The following is a 16,426-nucleotide window of genomic DNA, read 5'->3' as shown; positions in this document are numbered from 1 at the left end:
TTGTGGGATCCCTCAAAGCCATAGCCAAAGAAAGATCTAAACAGCTCAGTAAGTCATTAAAGAATTCCCCTTCTATCGTATGTTCCAAATGCAAACCGTCGAGGCGGTCACACTGCAAATCCATTAAACATTTCGACAGGGGATCACCGCAAGGATGAACATTAAAATCTCCCATAATTATAAGGTTATGGAGGCATTCCCTCAATGAAGAGTTAATAAATTCATTTAGTGCAAATATTTGGTTAGAACCCGTGTTGACATTGACAGCGTTATAAAAATTGACCAAACCAGCCAGACAATTTTCTCCATTCAATACTAAGCCTATAAATCCAGTATTTGCTGTTAAAATTCTACGAATTTTGCAAGATAGTGTAACGGAAATAAAAATCACCAGTCCCCCCTTAGGCCTACCTCTACTTGATGCTATTGCAGGAACATAAAAGGCCTTATACCCTTCAAGGAAAAGATCACATTCCACTGACCATGTCTCCTGCAGGCAGATGACCATAAATTGCTTAATATACATAATCCAATTGTCATCCGTCATCTTTGATGCCAAGCCTGCAATGTTCCAGGAAATAACAATATTACAAGTAGCTTTGACCTGTGTGGTCTTAATGGGTGATATCTCAGCTGGTGTTACATTACCCAGACTCACAGACACCTCACGTCAGTCGCATGCCTCCAAGCCAGATAGAGCATCATATCTATTCTGTATGTCCACGATAAACCCATTATTGCAATGGCCAGCAACATGAAGTCTATTCTGTGTTTCTGCAGAGAGCCCATACCCACCTTGATTAATATTGTATACATATGGTACATCCAGGGCAGGGCTCTGAATTGAATTTGCTGGCCTAATTCTCTTTTGAAGACGCGGATCTTTATTCAAATGTGCATAGAAATAGCCCAGTGGACGAACACATATACTATTCATGTTGCACAATAATGAGGATGCTCTTAATAAAATTGTTGCCACATGTTGGGGATGCTTAAAGTTAACAACAATACAGTCCCCACTGCTTGATTTTCTGGACGGGCCTGTGTGTCAGTACATGACTCTTTGAGTAAGTCTGTGAGAGAGTATGTGCCTTTATCCAGAAATTTGTGATAACATGAATCTTCCTATAGAGAAGAGGACAGGAGTACAAAGAGGGATTTCTACCAAAAGATGTCCTCATTCCTCAGCATCAAGAACACATCACCAATAGCAAGAGAAAACGCACTAGGGGGCATTTTGGTAAGCAGCCCATCATTCTGGCAAAAGGTGGGAAGAACACTGCATACTACTAAGGTGGACAGGGCTGGGCAAACGAGCAGACCTTCAGGTAATTTTGCACATTTATATAATTGCAGTCATTTAAAAGGAGAACCATGGGCTCTGCTCTCAACAGGTAAGGACAACAAAGAACCCACTCGTCACAGTCACTACACATTGCGTTCCAATAGATCAACGATGCATTCAACTCCACAAAGCATTTCACATCATCTTTTAATGTAGAATTGCAGAGAAAACACACTTGCTTTGCCTTTTTCAAGCCCAAGAGCTTCAGTTGGGGCACCTGCTATGTTTATATATATATAGGTGTTTCCCATTGAGGATTAATATCTGTAAAAATTATGTAGGTTCTCACGCCAGGTCCCCTTGTGACAGTTCTCCTGTCCAACTTGCCCACAGTCTGCTACCCTTCGCATCCTGTCTACTTGCTGCCCCCTGTTTGTGCCTCCTCTGCTTGTTTCATGCTTTGTTTTGCCTTTTCTGCTGGTTTTTCTGCCCTTCATTTTGCCTTCCCTGCTCATTTTCTGCCCTCTGTTTTGCCCTCTTCTGCTCTGTTTAGGCTTTTCTGCCCATTTTTCTACCCTCTGTTTGGTCTCTTCTGCTTGTTTTTCGCCCCTCTGTTTTGCCTTTTCTACTACTTTTTCTTCCCTCTGTTTTGCCTTTTCTGCTTGTTTTTCTGTCCTATGTTTTGCCTTTTCTGCCCTTTGTTTAGCCCTCTTCGGCTCTGTTTTACCTTTTTTGCTCATTTTCTGCCCTCATTTTTCTACCCCTTGTTTTGCTTTTACTGCTCATTTTCTGCTCTCTGATTTGCCTTTTCTGCTAGTTTTTCTGCCCTCTATTTTACTTTAATACACTTGTTTTTCTGCCCTCTTTTTTGCCTTTACTGCTCTTTTTTCCACCCTGTTTTGCATTTTCTGCAAATTTTTCTGCCCTCTGTTTTGCCTTTATTGCTTGTTTTTCTGCCCTCCGTATTGCTTTTTCTGCTTTTTGTTTGCCTTTAATGCTCGTTTTTCTGCCTTCTGTTTTGCCCTCTTCTGCTCTGTTTTGCTTTCCTGTTCATTTTTCTATCTTCCATTTTGCATTTTCCGGTACGTTTTCTGCCCTCTTTTTAGCTTTGTTTTTCCGTTTCTGCCTAATTTTTCTACCCTCTGTTTTGCCTTTTGTGCTTGTTTTTCTGCCCTCTATTTTGCCTTTTCTACTCGTTTTACTGCCCTCTTTTTTGATTTTCTGCTCGTTGTCCTCTTCTGGTCTGTTTTTCTGCCCTCTGTTTTGCCTTTTTCTGCTTGTTTTTTTGCTCTCTGTTTTTCAGTTTCCTGCTTGTTATTCTGCCCCGTTTTGCCTTTTCTGCTCACTTTTCTGCCCTGTTTTGCCTTTCTGCTCATTTTCCTGACCTCTGTTTTGTCTATTTATGCTTGTTTTTCTGCCCCGTTTTTGCATTTTTTGCTCGTTTTTCTGCCCTCTGTTTTACTTTCCTACTCGCTTTTCTGCCTTCCATTTTGCTTCTCTACTCATTTTTCTGCTCTCTGATTTGCCTTTTCTGCTTGTATTTGTGCCCTCCATTTTGCCTTCACTGCTTGTTTTCTGCTCTCTGCTTTGCCCTCTACTGCTCAATTTTGCCTTTTACTGCTCAATTTTTTGTCCTCTGTTTTACCTTTTCTGCTAGTTTTCTGCTCTCTATTTTGCCTTCTATGCTCGTTTTTCTGCTCTGCTTTGCTTTTTCTGAAAGGTGACTGGAGCCCCATGGAGCCTAAAAGGCAATACGTTGAATTGATACAGGCCACCCAGTATAGAAAATGCTGTTTTCTCTTTGCCCTTCAGGTTAAAGCAGAGGTCTTCAAACTTTTGGATGCCGAGACCCCCCTGTCAACATTTTGAGGCGTAAGGACCCCCTCTTGACAAAAATGTCTAAACCTGTTGACTAAATTGCGTGGGATGAAAATGTAAATAAGGTTATGTGATGCCGCGTATTTTGGGATAGCATTGCTTCATTATTTTGATATTTGTTACACACAGTAACGCTGAGGAAAGATTTCACCCAATCAGTACCCATTTATAACCAAAATACAGCAATTATCATCAGAAATATTTCAAGTCAACCTTTGTGAAGGGCCTTCCACTCTGCAGCAATACGTGCTGCCACATTAGAAGCTCACCTGGCCCTGACCGGAAGAAGCAGGGGTCCCTTAAAACCCTGGCGGTTTTGTGTAGAGTTAAGCCTTTTACCCATGCAGCTTTCCTCTCACCACCTCCCTTCCATCCCTCTCTCCTCTCCTAACCCCGGATCCCTCTCTCACTTTGCAGGTCATTTTCTTTCACCCCTTTTTACAACTTCTGAACTCTCCCCATTCAACCTCTCACTTCACCTTTAATCACCTCTTGCCATTCTGTCCTTTCACTGCCCTCATCTCTAACAGTCTCTCACATTTATCGCATGGCCTCTCTGGCCCTGTCACCTCCCGTGCCCCTCAGCACTTCTCATTCACCTCGTCTCTTCATTCAAATTTTTGTCTATTTGTATCTTACACCTCTCCAGTCCCCCCATTCCTCTTTCACATCTCCCCTTTGTTCTAACAGAAGCCCTCACCTTTGGATCACACTCACTTCTTGCGTGTCCACACTTCTCTTCGGCAATTCACATTTCTCCTCATCCCTGACCTCTTCAATCAAATTCTCTCACTCCCTTGCTGTCCTCTCTCATTTTGGGTGCGGATGCAAGTTCAGAATGGGATGAATGAATGTATGATTACTGATGGGCTTGTTTGAGTGAGTTGCATATTGAGTAGTGAGGGGGACAGGTGAGTGAAGTGTCACATGAGTGCAGGATGAGTAGTGTACTTGTGTGACTGCAGGTTGAGGTATAGTGTGAGCAGGACAAGTGCATTGTGAGTGCAGAGTGATCACTGTGAGTGCAAGGTGAGCGGGTGAATGGTGCAAGTGCATGGTGATCAGTGTGAGTGCATTGTGATCGCTGTGAGTGCAAGGTGAGCGGGTGAATGGTGCAAGTGCATGGTGATCAGTGTGAGTGCATTGTGATCACTGTGAGTGCAAGGTGAGCGGGTGAATGGTGCAAGTGCATGGTGATCAGTGTGAGTGCATTGTGATCACTGTGAGTGCAAGGTGAGTGGGTGAATGGTGCAAGTGCATGGTGATCAGTGTGAGTGCATTGTGATCGCTGTGAGTGCAGGGTGAGCGGGTGAATGGTGCAAGTGCATGGTGATCAGTGTGAGTGCATTGTGATCGTTGTGAGTGCAGGGTGAGCGGGTGAATGGTGTGAGTGCATGGTGATCAGTGTGAGTGCATTGTGATCACTGTGAGTGCAAGGTGAGCGGGTGAATGGTGCAAGTGCATGGTGATCAGTGTGAGTGCATTGTGATCGCTGTGAGTGCAGGGTGAGCGGGTGAATGGTGTGAGTGCATGGTGATCAGTGTGAGTGCATTGTGATCACTGTGAGTGCAGGGTGAGCGTGAAAATGAAGGGCGAGAATGAGGAATGAGTTGTCTGAATGGAGGGTGCATTCCCAGACCCATGAAGTAACTCAACATGTTATTGACGGGGGCGTAGACTTTAATATCTAAGTTAAACTATTGCGGCATTAATCGGGGATCGAGGGTGAAGGAAATAAATAATGTGCTGATCCTGCAACAAACTTCCAGTCCTATGGTTAGGGTTGCCAGCAGATTATTTTGGTGGCCCAGTTGGTACAAAAAAAAGCAGTCACCTAAAGCGGTATTTTCAGCGCTTATCTGTGCATACTTCCCAGGGCCGGCTTTAGTGCTGGTGGTGCCCTGTGCGACAATGTTTGTTGGTGCCCCCCACAATGACCACCCCCACCACGGATTCTCTCACTAGCACCCTTTAACAGTGACCAAGTCTCCATAACCCCACACTCTCAGATGCATTGAATTAGTTATATAGTGCCACTCATACCAGTGTAGGGTGTCTGAGCACTTTGCATCACACACACATTACACAGAGACAATCAATCATAAGTGTGTAAATCAGTGTATAGGAAATGTTACATAAGCCAAAGGACTAAAAGTATAGGAGTCACATGTCATCCATACTGGTTGGCAGTATAGTTCAAGAGTGCTTGGTGTGGAGAAGCACAAACTCCGAGCCGAAAAAGAAACAGCAAAGTTGGGAGTTTCCTTTAATAATAAGAATTGATTTCTAGCCAAATTAACCCTTTTTGCAACATTAATCAATGGTCTAATAATGTATTCTTTGTAGTGTGCATGCTGTTCTAGGATGAAAGTTAATAGCTCACTATTCTATATCAGGACTTTAAGTTATACATTGCAAGTAACAAAAGGATGTCTCTTTGAAAGCAGTAACCTGCTGATCTCTTCACATCATACGCACTCTGTAATCTACTTGGTACACGTTCTTTGCAGCATGCATATTAACCCTCTGCACTAACATCACCCAAGTCAAAACCTCAACTATACAACATTCTGATCTCTCTCCAGGAAGATAATTAATCACACGTTATCTTGACATTTATGTGAGGCCTGGTGATTGCCGGGGAAAGAAACGCTGCAGCAGGTGCTTCAAAAGCACAATAAACTTTCACACACGGCGCCCCCAGGAAGCCAACTTTGTATTCCTTTCCATGAAATGCATTCTCACACTACAGCAGTGAATGGAAAATCCAAATGTAAGGAATAGGCACAGTGGGGACCCAGGGGGTACTGGAACCAGGGATAAAACCTAAGCCTCTGTAACCAGTTTACAAAGGCATGTTAAATGGTCTTTAAAGACCTGTGAAAAAACACGGGGGTGCCGGAGATAGGACTCCAGACACTGCCCAGCTGAGCCCCCAGCAGCTCAAGTTTCACTGCAGCAGCCCGGGCTGAGACACAGGACGGGGGAAGGGGGGGGGGGGGGGGCTGAAGCCCTTGGGCCTGGGCAGAAGTGTGACTGGGAAGGCGCGACCCCCTTTGCATCACTCCACGGCCCCCCTGGGGGTCGCGCCCCACAGTTTGAAGACCCCTGGGTTAAAGGGATCTGCCAATATCCTTTACACAAATCAAGGGTTCTAATATATTGAGCATGTCCTAATCTCTGTATCATCTCGTCAATACAAGAATTGTGTATATGTCAATCTTGGAGATTTTATTTCTCTGAAGCCTATACAGAAGCGTATAGTACTATTAGGTTTTAGGGCTAGAATCACTGACAAATTCCATTCGCTTACTGAATATTCACACCCAGCTTTAACATATTCTGCACTTTCTCCTCTATCACATTTAGTCTTGCTTCTGGTATTTAGTAAGGTTTTAACCTTATTATTTTTCCTGGCTCTTTGGGTATTGAATGTTGAATAATACGGTTATGGCCAGGAGTTAGTGGAAATATCTCGGACAGGACTTTAAATAGGAATATAGATCCTGTCATTTTACAACACTTAGATCTGGATCTAAACACTTTGGGCCCGATTAAGAGTTTGGTGGTGCAACGCCGTGTCCGACCCGCCGTAGCACCGCCAAACCCATGGTGAGGCAGCCCAGCAGTCTACGAGTGTAGCCCATCTCTGGCAGCCTTTTTTGGGGCGTACCTACTGCAGTGCCTTTAAAAACAGGCACAGCAATAGAAACTCCAAAAACAGTTCCTGCACGCATGGACTGAAAATTCCATGCCGTGCAGGAACTGGCATGCATGCACACAGGTGGGCAAATATTTTGCCCCACTGTGTGCATCCACAGGGCGCAGAGGCACCTTTGTTTTCTCTTTGCCAGGGTTTACAGGGAGGAGGAATTTCCATGTAAAACTGGTAGGAGAGGAACCTTCTAATATGCTTAGTGGAACTGCAGCGGTCCCACCAAATATATAGATGCCTCCTGACGGCAGTTACCTGGCAGCTGTGGTGGGGCAGAGGCAGTTCCACCGCCCATCTCAGAACAGGACGGTAGGAAGACTGCCGCACCCCCGCGAGTCCGGACCGCAAAACTCGTAATCGGGCCCTAAAAGTCTTTTTTTATGTGTGGTTCTAAACCCGCTACATATAAAGCAAGTAGTGGTCCCTGTCATTTTTCAGGAGATTTACATGGTAACCTTAGCTTTCGTTTCTCATTTTATTAACTTTGAGTTTATATGTCACAGGAGTTACTTTCTGTACTATTTACACAGCCCTTGTCATTGACTCAACATTTTGTTTTCAGCCGTAGGTAACAGAAGTAATACATAATCTCCAAGTGAGAAGGTTCACAACTTTGTCTTTTTATCGTATTGCACTTTTTGTACATGTTGATGATGTTTTACATTTTATTTTTGGATTCATCCTTCTTTTTTCTAAAGTTTATCTTGCCATATCAAGCACCATTCTGAGTTTCCTTCCGGGCAGCAACTCACATGCAGAATATCCTGTCCTGCTTTGTTCTTTGCATCAACTGGCAAACAGAGCTACTGGAAGCATCTGAGCCCATTTCCTAGTTTCCATATCAAGCTATTTTTTTAGGGTGACTTTCAAGATGGCGTTATAACATTCTACAAGGCCATCAGTCTGAGGATGGTATGATGCTGTCTTTAACTGTTGTATACCTAGTTGCTGACATACTTGTCCCATTAGTTTAGAGGTAAAAAAACTTCCCTTATCTGTCAGGTTTTTCTCTAGGGAAACCCACCCTTGAGAATATCTCTACAATGGCCTAGACTATCTGTGAGGTATTGGGTTGACTCAGTGGAACGGCCTTGGGACACCTTGTTGCATAATCTACCATAATTATAACAAAATTATAATTACTTCTACAGGGTAATCAGGGTTCTATTATTATAGGTAAAGGGCACAATGGTTTTTTGGGGGGTTGATACCAGCTATTCTTTTGTCAGATTATGCACTACCTACAATACTTTTTTATGTGGCTGCAAATACCGCACCAATAAAATTGGTCAAGTATAGCCTTCTCTCTCTTTTCTCTACCAAAATGTCCCCACAACAAGTGACTGAGAGCTAAGTGCATAACTTTTTCTCTAAACGGTTCAGGAACTAAGAGTTGAACTGGTTGAGATTTCCCTTCCTTACTGAAAGTAACTCATTTCATTTGAAAAACTGGGACCTTCTTCGTTGAAATCTTCTTCCCCAGCAACTCTAGCCCAAGCCCTCTGAAGACTGGTGTCCTCTCTATGAGCTACCATGAAGTTTCTATCACATCCCTCCTCCTTCTCACCTGGAGTGGAATTTGAGTTTTTCACCCTTTTGTATATCTACCTGGACTACTGGATAATCTTTCTTGTCTCCATGTACACTTTGAAAAGTAACAGTTCCCTTTTGCTGTGGGGGTTCGCCGTGTAAGATTTAAGGTCTCAATACTGTTTGTCCATATCCCTTGTCAATGAGGGCATTTACGCTATTACCACTGATTTTAAGGGAACAATGATACGGGTTCTTCCAGTCCAATAAAATTGGTTTTGATAATCCAATTTCCATTGGTTCTGGTTATAGGGGACACAATCAGGGTATATGGCCCCACCCTCAACAGTTAAAACATTGTGGTTCTGAAGGTATGGGTATACTTCCCCTTGATATCAGAGTAAGAAGAGGTCCCACTGGGTTTGGCAGCTTGATATGCCCTTTGCAAGTCCCCTGTTAGCAAGGCTCCCAAATATTGTCCTCATTGATACATGGGCCATGCTGCGGCTTGAGTAATTCTTTTGCAGTTGTTACAGAAGAAATCTGGATCTTCTCCTCCCCTACATTTCTTAACACATCAAAATAGCTGTATCTTGGTTTTGAGCCACCTTATCTATCTGTTCAGCTGGGGTTTGCAAGACTTTTTGGAAGGTCTCACGGTCTTTTGGTACCACAACAATAAACTTCTCTAGGCCTTCTCTAGTCGTTGCTAGTCATCAGCAAGTTTAGCGACAAAAGCCTCCATTTCCTCCGATCCCACTTCTGACAGCACTTTGTGGAGGGACGGTCGGAAATAAGGTTTAAGAGGCTTGTTTGATTTATGAATGATGGCTTCAATAGCAACAATCTAAATATAAAAACCAAAATTGGGGGGTGGAGGGGGTGGCTGGTGGAAAGGAAAAGAAAGAAAGGAAAAATAAGAATTCTATAGGAGTATTGTCTTTTGTGGTTGTAGGTCAGAGTAGTAGTAAATGAATGTCTCTTGTAATGTCTTCTTTGTGTTCTCTTTTCCCAGGTCTGGCAGGATGGTGCCACCAATGCCCTCACCCTGGCAGCCACAGCCCTCCTGAGTTATGGGGGTAATTCAGCAACAGTCGGTTGGATCCACCATTCCTCTGACCAGGCATCTTCCTCCTTCTCCTCCTCGCTCCCTGCGTCCTCTCCTCCTCTTGCATGGTCGGCAACTGGGTCCTTGTCCTCCTCCTGAAGTCTCCTCACCCACGGATCGCCAATGTCCTGCCTCCTTACGTTTCACGTAGTACTTGCCTGCTCTCCTCCTGTCATCTGTCTACTCACCTCATTCCACTCTCTGTGTCCTCTTTGCTTCCTTTTTCCCCTTGCCCCAGTCTTGGTGCCTTTTTCTGTCCTTCTCTCGGCCCCCTATTTGTGCGAGGGAATTCTTCTTTACTTTCCGCTTTGCTTTCCGTCCCTGCTCTCTTCCTTCCTCTCTAACCATTGTCCTTTTTTGCCTTCTAGGTTCTCCTGCCGAACGGGACCTGGTACAGTGGGGCCTGCATTTCTTTGCTGAGGTAAAGGTCCGCATGTTTGTCGGGCTCTTTAAAAATAGTACAAAAATAATACACAACAAATACACTTAAAAAATGATATGTATTACAGCTACATAGCCCACAATATTTTTAACAATGATATTTAAAAATGGTACAAAGAAAACGCTATTTTTACCTGTAATATTCAGTTCCATGATATTTTTGACATCACAATATTTAAGACGCAATATTTGTGTCTTGACACAATGTTGTGGCGTAACAGCTCTTACAGGGTTTCACACTATGTCTCAGAGATGGGGCACAGACATTTATCTTGTGTATGTGTAGGGTGGGGAGTTGGTAATAGTAGTTCTTAATTTTGGATATTGTTTACTTCTTGTCTCAGTCTTAATTGAGTCTTAATTGAGTAACAGCACATTGACATTCCTTGAGGGCATATCTAGTAATGACGATGGCACATTTTGACCTTTTATTACTCTTGATGGTTGATAGTCATTGACCACAATGCCTTTAACACACCACCCATGTAGGTTTTATTCTGGAATATCAATCATTTGAGGGGACATATCCTCCTCCTTTCATAGATCCACTTGATTGGGTCCCACTGCTCCTCTAGGGCTGGAATGGATTAACAAATGTCCTGCATTCCAGTTTCCCGTGGAGTGGCCATTCATTTATGTGAGAACTTCCTGTTTCATATTCAAAGGATCTAGAAGGACATCCACTGGAAGTTCACAATAGCATCTGGGTCACTTGAGAGCTCCATCTCTACCTGCCTAAATGTTTACGCTTCTGCCCCACCTGCGTCAACCTTCATTCTATCTTTTAGAGTTCCCTATTACCAGAATCCCCCAGGCTGTTACTAATCGCTAGATATTTGAAAGGGGCCACTGACAGGGATTTTGACCACGTCATTACCAGAACTGCTAGCTGCTCTGCGCTCTGTTTCCTTATCCAGCTTTGCCTGCTTCTTGGGTTGTCTCACATATTGTGTTTTCTGTACCCCACAAAGAGTGTGTATACCTTTTTTCAAATCTCCTCGATGACATTATTTCTTTACACCACTTGAAGATGCACACCTAGCTGCAAATGTAGAAATGCTTCCAAAGGGGCATCTCAGATCACCCTCCAGTCCTGCTTATGCTTGGGGCTTCCAATCATACAGAGGTATGTGGAGATTAAGCTATCGTGGCTTACAGACGAAACCCTTACGTTACATCTAAATGAAGAAACTGAGGGTCTCATTTAGACAGCAGTTCCTCTTAGTGTACAGAGATGACCACTAGGCTGGGAGTCATCTCTAAATTTGTCAGCCTGTAGTCCGAAGGAGGCAGTGGCTTCCACCACCCTGAACGACGGGGTACAGTTCTCCAACCCCTAAATCAGGTCCAAAGTTCTTATCTTCTCAATGGCATGACTTATGCACATATCAAACAGTCTTGTATGTTAGTTCAACATATAAGTTAAACTAATACTTATAAATGGCCTTTTTATAGGTTTAAAGCAATGTTTGTGATTTATAAACCATGGTTTTACTATTGCAAAAGATTTTACCCACATATATTTTTCGTATGAATAAATCTTCTATCAGGAGTGGACAATGAAAGCTGTAGGTTAGAAATGCCCAGGAAAATTTGGTAATATTCACAAATGTATTCACAAGCCTTTTCTTTGTTCAATCAGTTTCCAGAGTGGGAATGGGAAGAGAACACCTCCAAAATTGGTGGAAGTGTGTGGGAAGGGGTTTTGTCAAAGAGAAAAATATTTTCCCTGTGGAAACGTTGTTACATTCGTGTGAAACAATTTCCATGTGTAGATTTATACTGTGTACATTTACAGATGTGTAAATGGCTCTAGATAGTCAAAATGAGATTTCACAAATGTGGAAATCTTTGTTTATTCCAAAACATTCCAAAATATTATTCAAAAAGTGAGAGGAAGCCAAAGTAAATACATTTCCAATTTTGTTTTGTGGATGAAGCACAGAACAATGAAAATGTGCACAGCAACAGGGCTTGATTAACATAGCACAGCGCACAGCAACTAGCCATCCTTGTAGGTATTCTTTATGTTTCTGATCTCCCTTTCCTTTTATTTTGATTGGGACTAGTTTAACCTTTGACTTCACATGATCACATCATCCCTTACTTTTCTTTGCTTTGCAAACTCATTCCAGCTGGTTGTTTCGGCTTCTTCAGTCCTGTCACCCATTTAAAATATGTTTCAAGGTAAACTTCTTAATTTAAACTGGTGCAAAGGAAAAGTTACTTTGCACCAGTTTAATAAAAAAGCATACGATTAATAAGCATTTAATTGTGTGTCTATAATCTTGAGTTAATATCTGAATCTTCTGAGTGAATGAATTTCTGTTGTTGCATTATTCCTACAAAAGGAATGTTCAAAAGCCCTCTATTTATTTGAAACATACCTTGGTTTATTTTCTTCTGTCTTTGGAAGCCATACTTTTCCACCCTTTCCGTCAGGGCCACGCACCATGGACGATGAGGAAAGCGACGCTGGTAGTCGCCTGGGTAGCTTCTTCGATGTTCCACTCTGGGCAGGAGTCTTGCACAGGCACTGTGTCTTGAGCTGATTTTCCTGGTATGTGCTCACACCTTTTAATACAAATTGTCAAACATCTGTGTTATGGGACAGACATTACATCCCCCCTCAAAAGGATGACTTGCTGTCTGAGAAGAGATAGGAAGTGGCAGTCTTGTATAGGCTAGCGACAGCTAAGCATGGTGCAGGACAGGCACCTCCAGAAATAGAGGAATGTGTAACAGAGAGTGACATGTACAAGAATAAAATAAGACTTAGATACTTTGTAAGTCTCCTTTTACATGTTTTGTTATGACATGAACATTTCACTGATCATCTTCAGGATATCTGGTGGCAATGTGAATATGTTTATTCTTTCTCTCTGTTTATTTTACAAAGAACTGTTCCTATATTTTTTAATGCAATCATTAACTCATCTCTGCGGTATAAATATCTATGTTTACATCAACGTTTGCTTTGCTTTTCCTTTTATATTTTGTTTTATGGGTATTTTCTTTTGACATTCAATTAAACTTTCATTGTGTTGTGACATGTAAAACTTCTATTTTGTCAATTTTTTGTGGTGAAACAATGACAATGAAGTCTTTTTTAAGTTTCACCAAACCACCAGTGTAAGAGCTGCAGTATCTTGGTTTGCTTTTTCTCACCAGTGGCTGATCTTTCTGCTTTCCTGACCTAATTGCTACAGGGCGGATACAGACTGAGAGCCAGATTCATAAAGAGTTTTCTGTTACTTACTCTTGTAGTACTGCTTATTTCTAAATTTCAGGAGTACTACGAGAGTAAGCCACACCTTGTCCATGTGACAACTTCTCAGACCAGGATACCCTACATTTTAGGCCTGCACTAATATATCTTCAAATGTTATCTTCTCCCATGGTCTGTTTTGGGGTAGCGAGCTTCCTAACAGGGGCTATTAGACACAGGAAGAAGTTGTCTTCGCGGTAGCTAGCCTGTTTTTGCTGGTTGCGCCCAGGGATCACTTTGTGACATCACATGCACTTTATGTTATATCGATCACAGTAATTGGTTTTATGCTTAGCACTGTAGCACCATATATATTGTATCCCTTGCTGTTTAAAATCTTTACCCTGGAAACAATAACAGTGGTCGTTTTATTGATATGCACAGTTTTTTTTACTATATTTTTTGTGTGATCTTGGTTTTATTAATTGATTGCAACTTTGATTAAATGTCTTTTTTTAAATGTCTGATGTTATGGCTTTCAGTGGGCGAATAAAGTACCTTTTGACCTTGAGTAAGCCACACCTATCTATAGTACAATCTTGGCGAAACGGGCTAAGTCTCCTAGAGCTTACCTTGACTACCTCGTTACAGAGATAGTTATTTTTGGACGTATTTTGCCCCTTTACCCTTCCGAAAAAAATCAGTTCAATGAATTTCATGGAGGTGTTAGGCTATGTCCTTCTAAATGACTCCAAGTATCAATTTCCAACTTTCTAATGTTCTGAGCAATGGCGCAGCTCTACCACAAAGTTTTATATAGGTACATTTTTAACATTTTAATAAAGAATAGGTTTGGTGGGTTGTTTCTTACCAAAGCACCTTTTTGAGGCTTGTTCGTTCTGGTGATTGTACCCAATCAGATACTGCCTGTTAATCAAGGACCGCATATAACTGGTGCTGTAGATCTTGGCAATGCTGCACAAATATCTTCTTTGTCCTGTTGTAAGATCCGGGTGCTGAAATATTAAAGGGATTAAATACAATAATTGATTGAAGATCTTGCCACTCTAACTGGTTTAGAGAAGACTTCTTGCATAATAGGAAATAACTTCAGAATGGTTGATGATGTTTGGAAGGGAGCATACCATTTGTATGCATCTATTTCATTGTTATGCTATTTCCTCATGTACGTTTCCTCGTGTACTACAATTTCATGATAGACCATCTCATCATTTGTCATTTTATTGCAGTTGTTCAATGAGAGCATATATAAGTAATATTATTGAGAAAATTGGTTAGGGGAAGGAGGAGAGGTGGTTAGGGGAAGGAGGAAGGAGGGTAAGAGTTATGAGGTTAAGGGTAAGAGGTTATAAATAATGGGCTAATGGTAAGATGTTAAGGGTAATAGGTTAGGGGTTAAACTAGAAGTTAAGGGTAAGTGGTAAGGGGTAAAGGGTTATGGGAAATAGGCTAACAGTAAAGATAAGAGATAAGTGGTAATGGATTATGGGGAAGGAATTAAGGATAAAATGTGAAAGGTAAAGAATTGAGGGTTCGGAGTTAAGGTTAAAGGTAAGTGGCTAATGTGTTAAGAGTAAGATTAATTGGGTGAGGCATAAGTTAGAAGTGGCTAAGGGTATGAGGCTGGTGTTAAGGTTAAACAGCAAGGTAAAGTGTATGGATTAAGGGTAAGAATAGCGGAAAGGGTGGAGGTTAAGGATAAAGGTAATTGATAAAGTGTAAGAGAGTAAGGAGTTATGTGTAGGGTGTAAAGGGCAAGGGGTAAGGAATATACTATAAATATGTGGAACTGTGACATTTGGTAAAGGTAACATCTTAAAAAAATTAAATTAAGGAATTAACAATTATTTAGGAAAAAGGCAAAGGTAAAAATCACGGGATAAGTGTACTAACAATCAGATGGGAACAATTAAATTGAAAAAAAAAATACTAACCGATAGAATGGCAAGGAAATGGTGAACGTGGAAAAGCCTGCAAGGAGATCGTAGACTAACAATGTGGTAACTTAGAAAACAGTATTTTGATGGGTCATACATTTACACACTCTCAATATTCCTAATTTTTTCTCTTTATAATTCTGTCGTTAAAAATTTATTTACAAAGAATGAATATCCTGGTAGGACAAGCTATTGTGAAAATGGTGATGCCTTTCTATGCTAAAACAGCACTGTAGCATCTAACAGTTATCTGCGATATTCTGTTCTTAATCTTAATGTCGTCATCACCAAAAGCACCCCAATGAAAATATTTTATTTAAAAAAATGTACTGACAGGGATTAGAATCATTGCATCAATAACGGTAGCTTTAGACCAAAAGATAGTCAAGACTATTATGGAACTAGGTACAGTCACCATATACATCAAGAAGCATATGAGGTATTTACTCTGAAGTGGCCTGTTACCCGCAGATACTGCATGCCCATTTACTTCTGTAAGAGCTGTAGGAAATCACTGCTTGCCAATGATTGTATTGTAGCTTAGTAGCCTTTATAGAGCTCCTCAGACCTCTCACATGGCACCAAAACACATTTACATAAAGATACCATCCTGCCATGTGTGACTGCTCGAGAGGAAGCGTGTGGGTTTTCATGTGATCTATGTGGCTGTTATTATTATGTACAAGTAAAAAAAAGATGTCAAACTCTATGGCCCTTGTGTCACTTAACACACAAGATAGTACATACCTGGGTTCTTAGGAGGACTTTGTTTCACAACACTGGTATTGCATTACATAGAACAAACATGACAGATCACAAGTTAATTTTTCTTCATCAGTGCTGTCACCAAACACCCGCAACCAGCACATTTACTTTAATTTCACACAGCAACCTGTGTGGTCCTTGGTGCTCTACAAAGCACCAGCATGCACACGCACACCCACATCAACTTTCCTAGGGTATGAAAAAAACCTTGCAATACCCATCTCTGAGGTGAGTTGCCAGCATATGTACAGTCCACCAATACCAATGTATACATTGTTTTCAACTATGCATGGGTAACCACACCCACCTGAACTAGCCAAACGTTTTTGAACTTCATGTGCCATTGGTATCATGTCACCTGTACAATGAACTTAACTATGACTCCCACTGTTTCACCCTGTCTGGAAGGAAGGTCAAATGACATGTCAGGCACAGAAGCACATCTCATGAATACTGCAAACCTACCTTCCTGCTTCAACACACCTAGACCACAAAGCAAACCCAAAGGTCATCCAAGACCTGGACCTTTAAGAACCAC

The 16,426-nt window shown here is 41.7% G+C and overlaps 1 protein-coding gene across 1 annotated transcript in view; it reads right to left on the bottom strand.

The window, feature by feature from the left end:
- The window catches only part of FAM216A (family with sequence similarity 216 member A), a 216,517-nt gene that overhangs the window by 83,898 nt on the left and 116,193 nt on the right, over positions 1 to 16,426 (bottom strand). The window contains exons 4-5 of the mRNA XM_085633930.1: positions 14,037 to 14,181; positions 12,345 to 12,531 (exon numbers count right to left, since the gene is read on the bottom strand). Of these exons, the coding sequence (XP_085490056.1) occupies positions 12,345 to 12,531; positions 14,037 to 14,181 (332 nt within the window). The remainder of the gene's footprint in view (positions 1 to 12,344; positions 12,532 to 14,036; positions 14,182 to 16,426) is intronic.

Source organism: Triturus cristatus, chromosome 11, assembly GCF_964204655.1.
Source record: "Triturus cristatus chromosome 11, aTriCri1.1, whole genome shotgun sequence".
In the NCBI taxonomy this organism is placed as follows: domain Eukaryota; kingdom Metazoa; phylum Chordata; class Amphibia; order Caudata; family Salamandridae; genus Triturus; species Triturus cristatus.
This window is presented reverse-complemented; position numbering and strand designations above follow the sequence as displayed.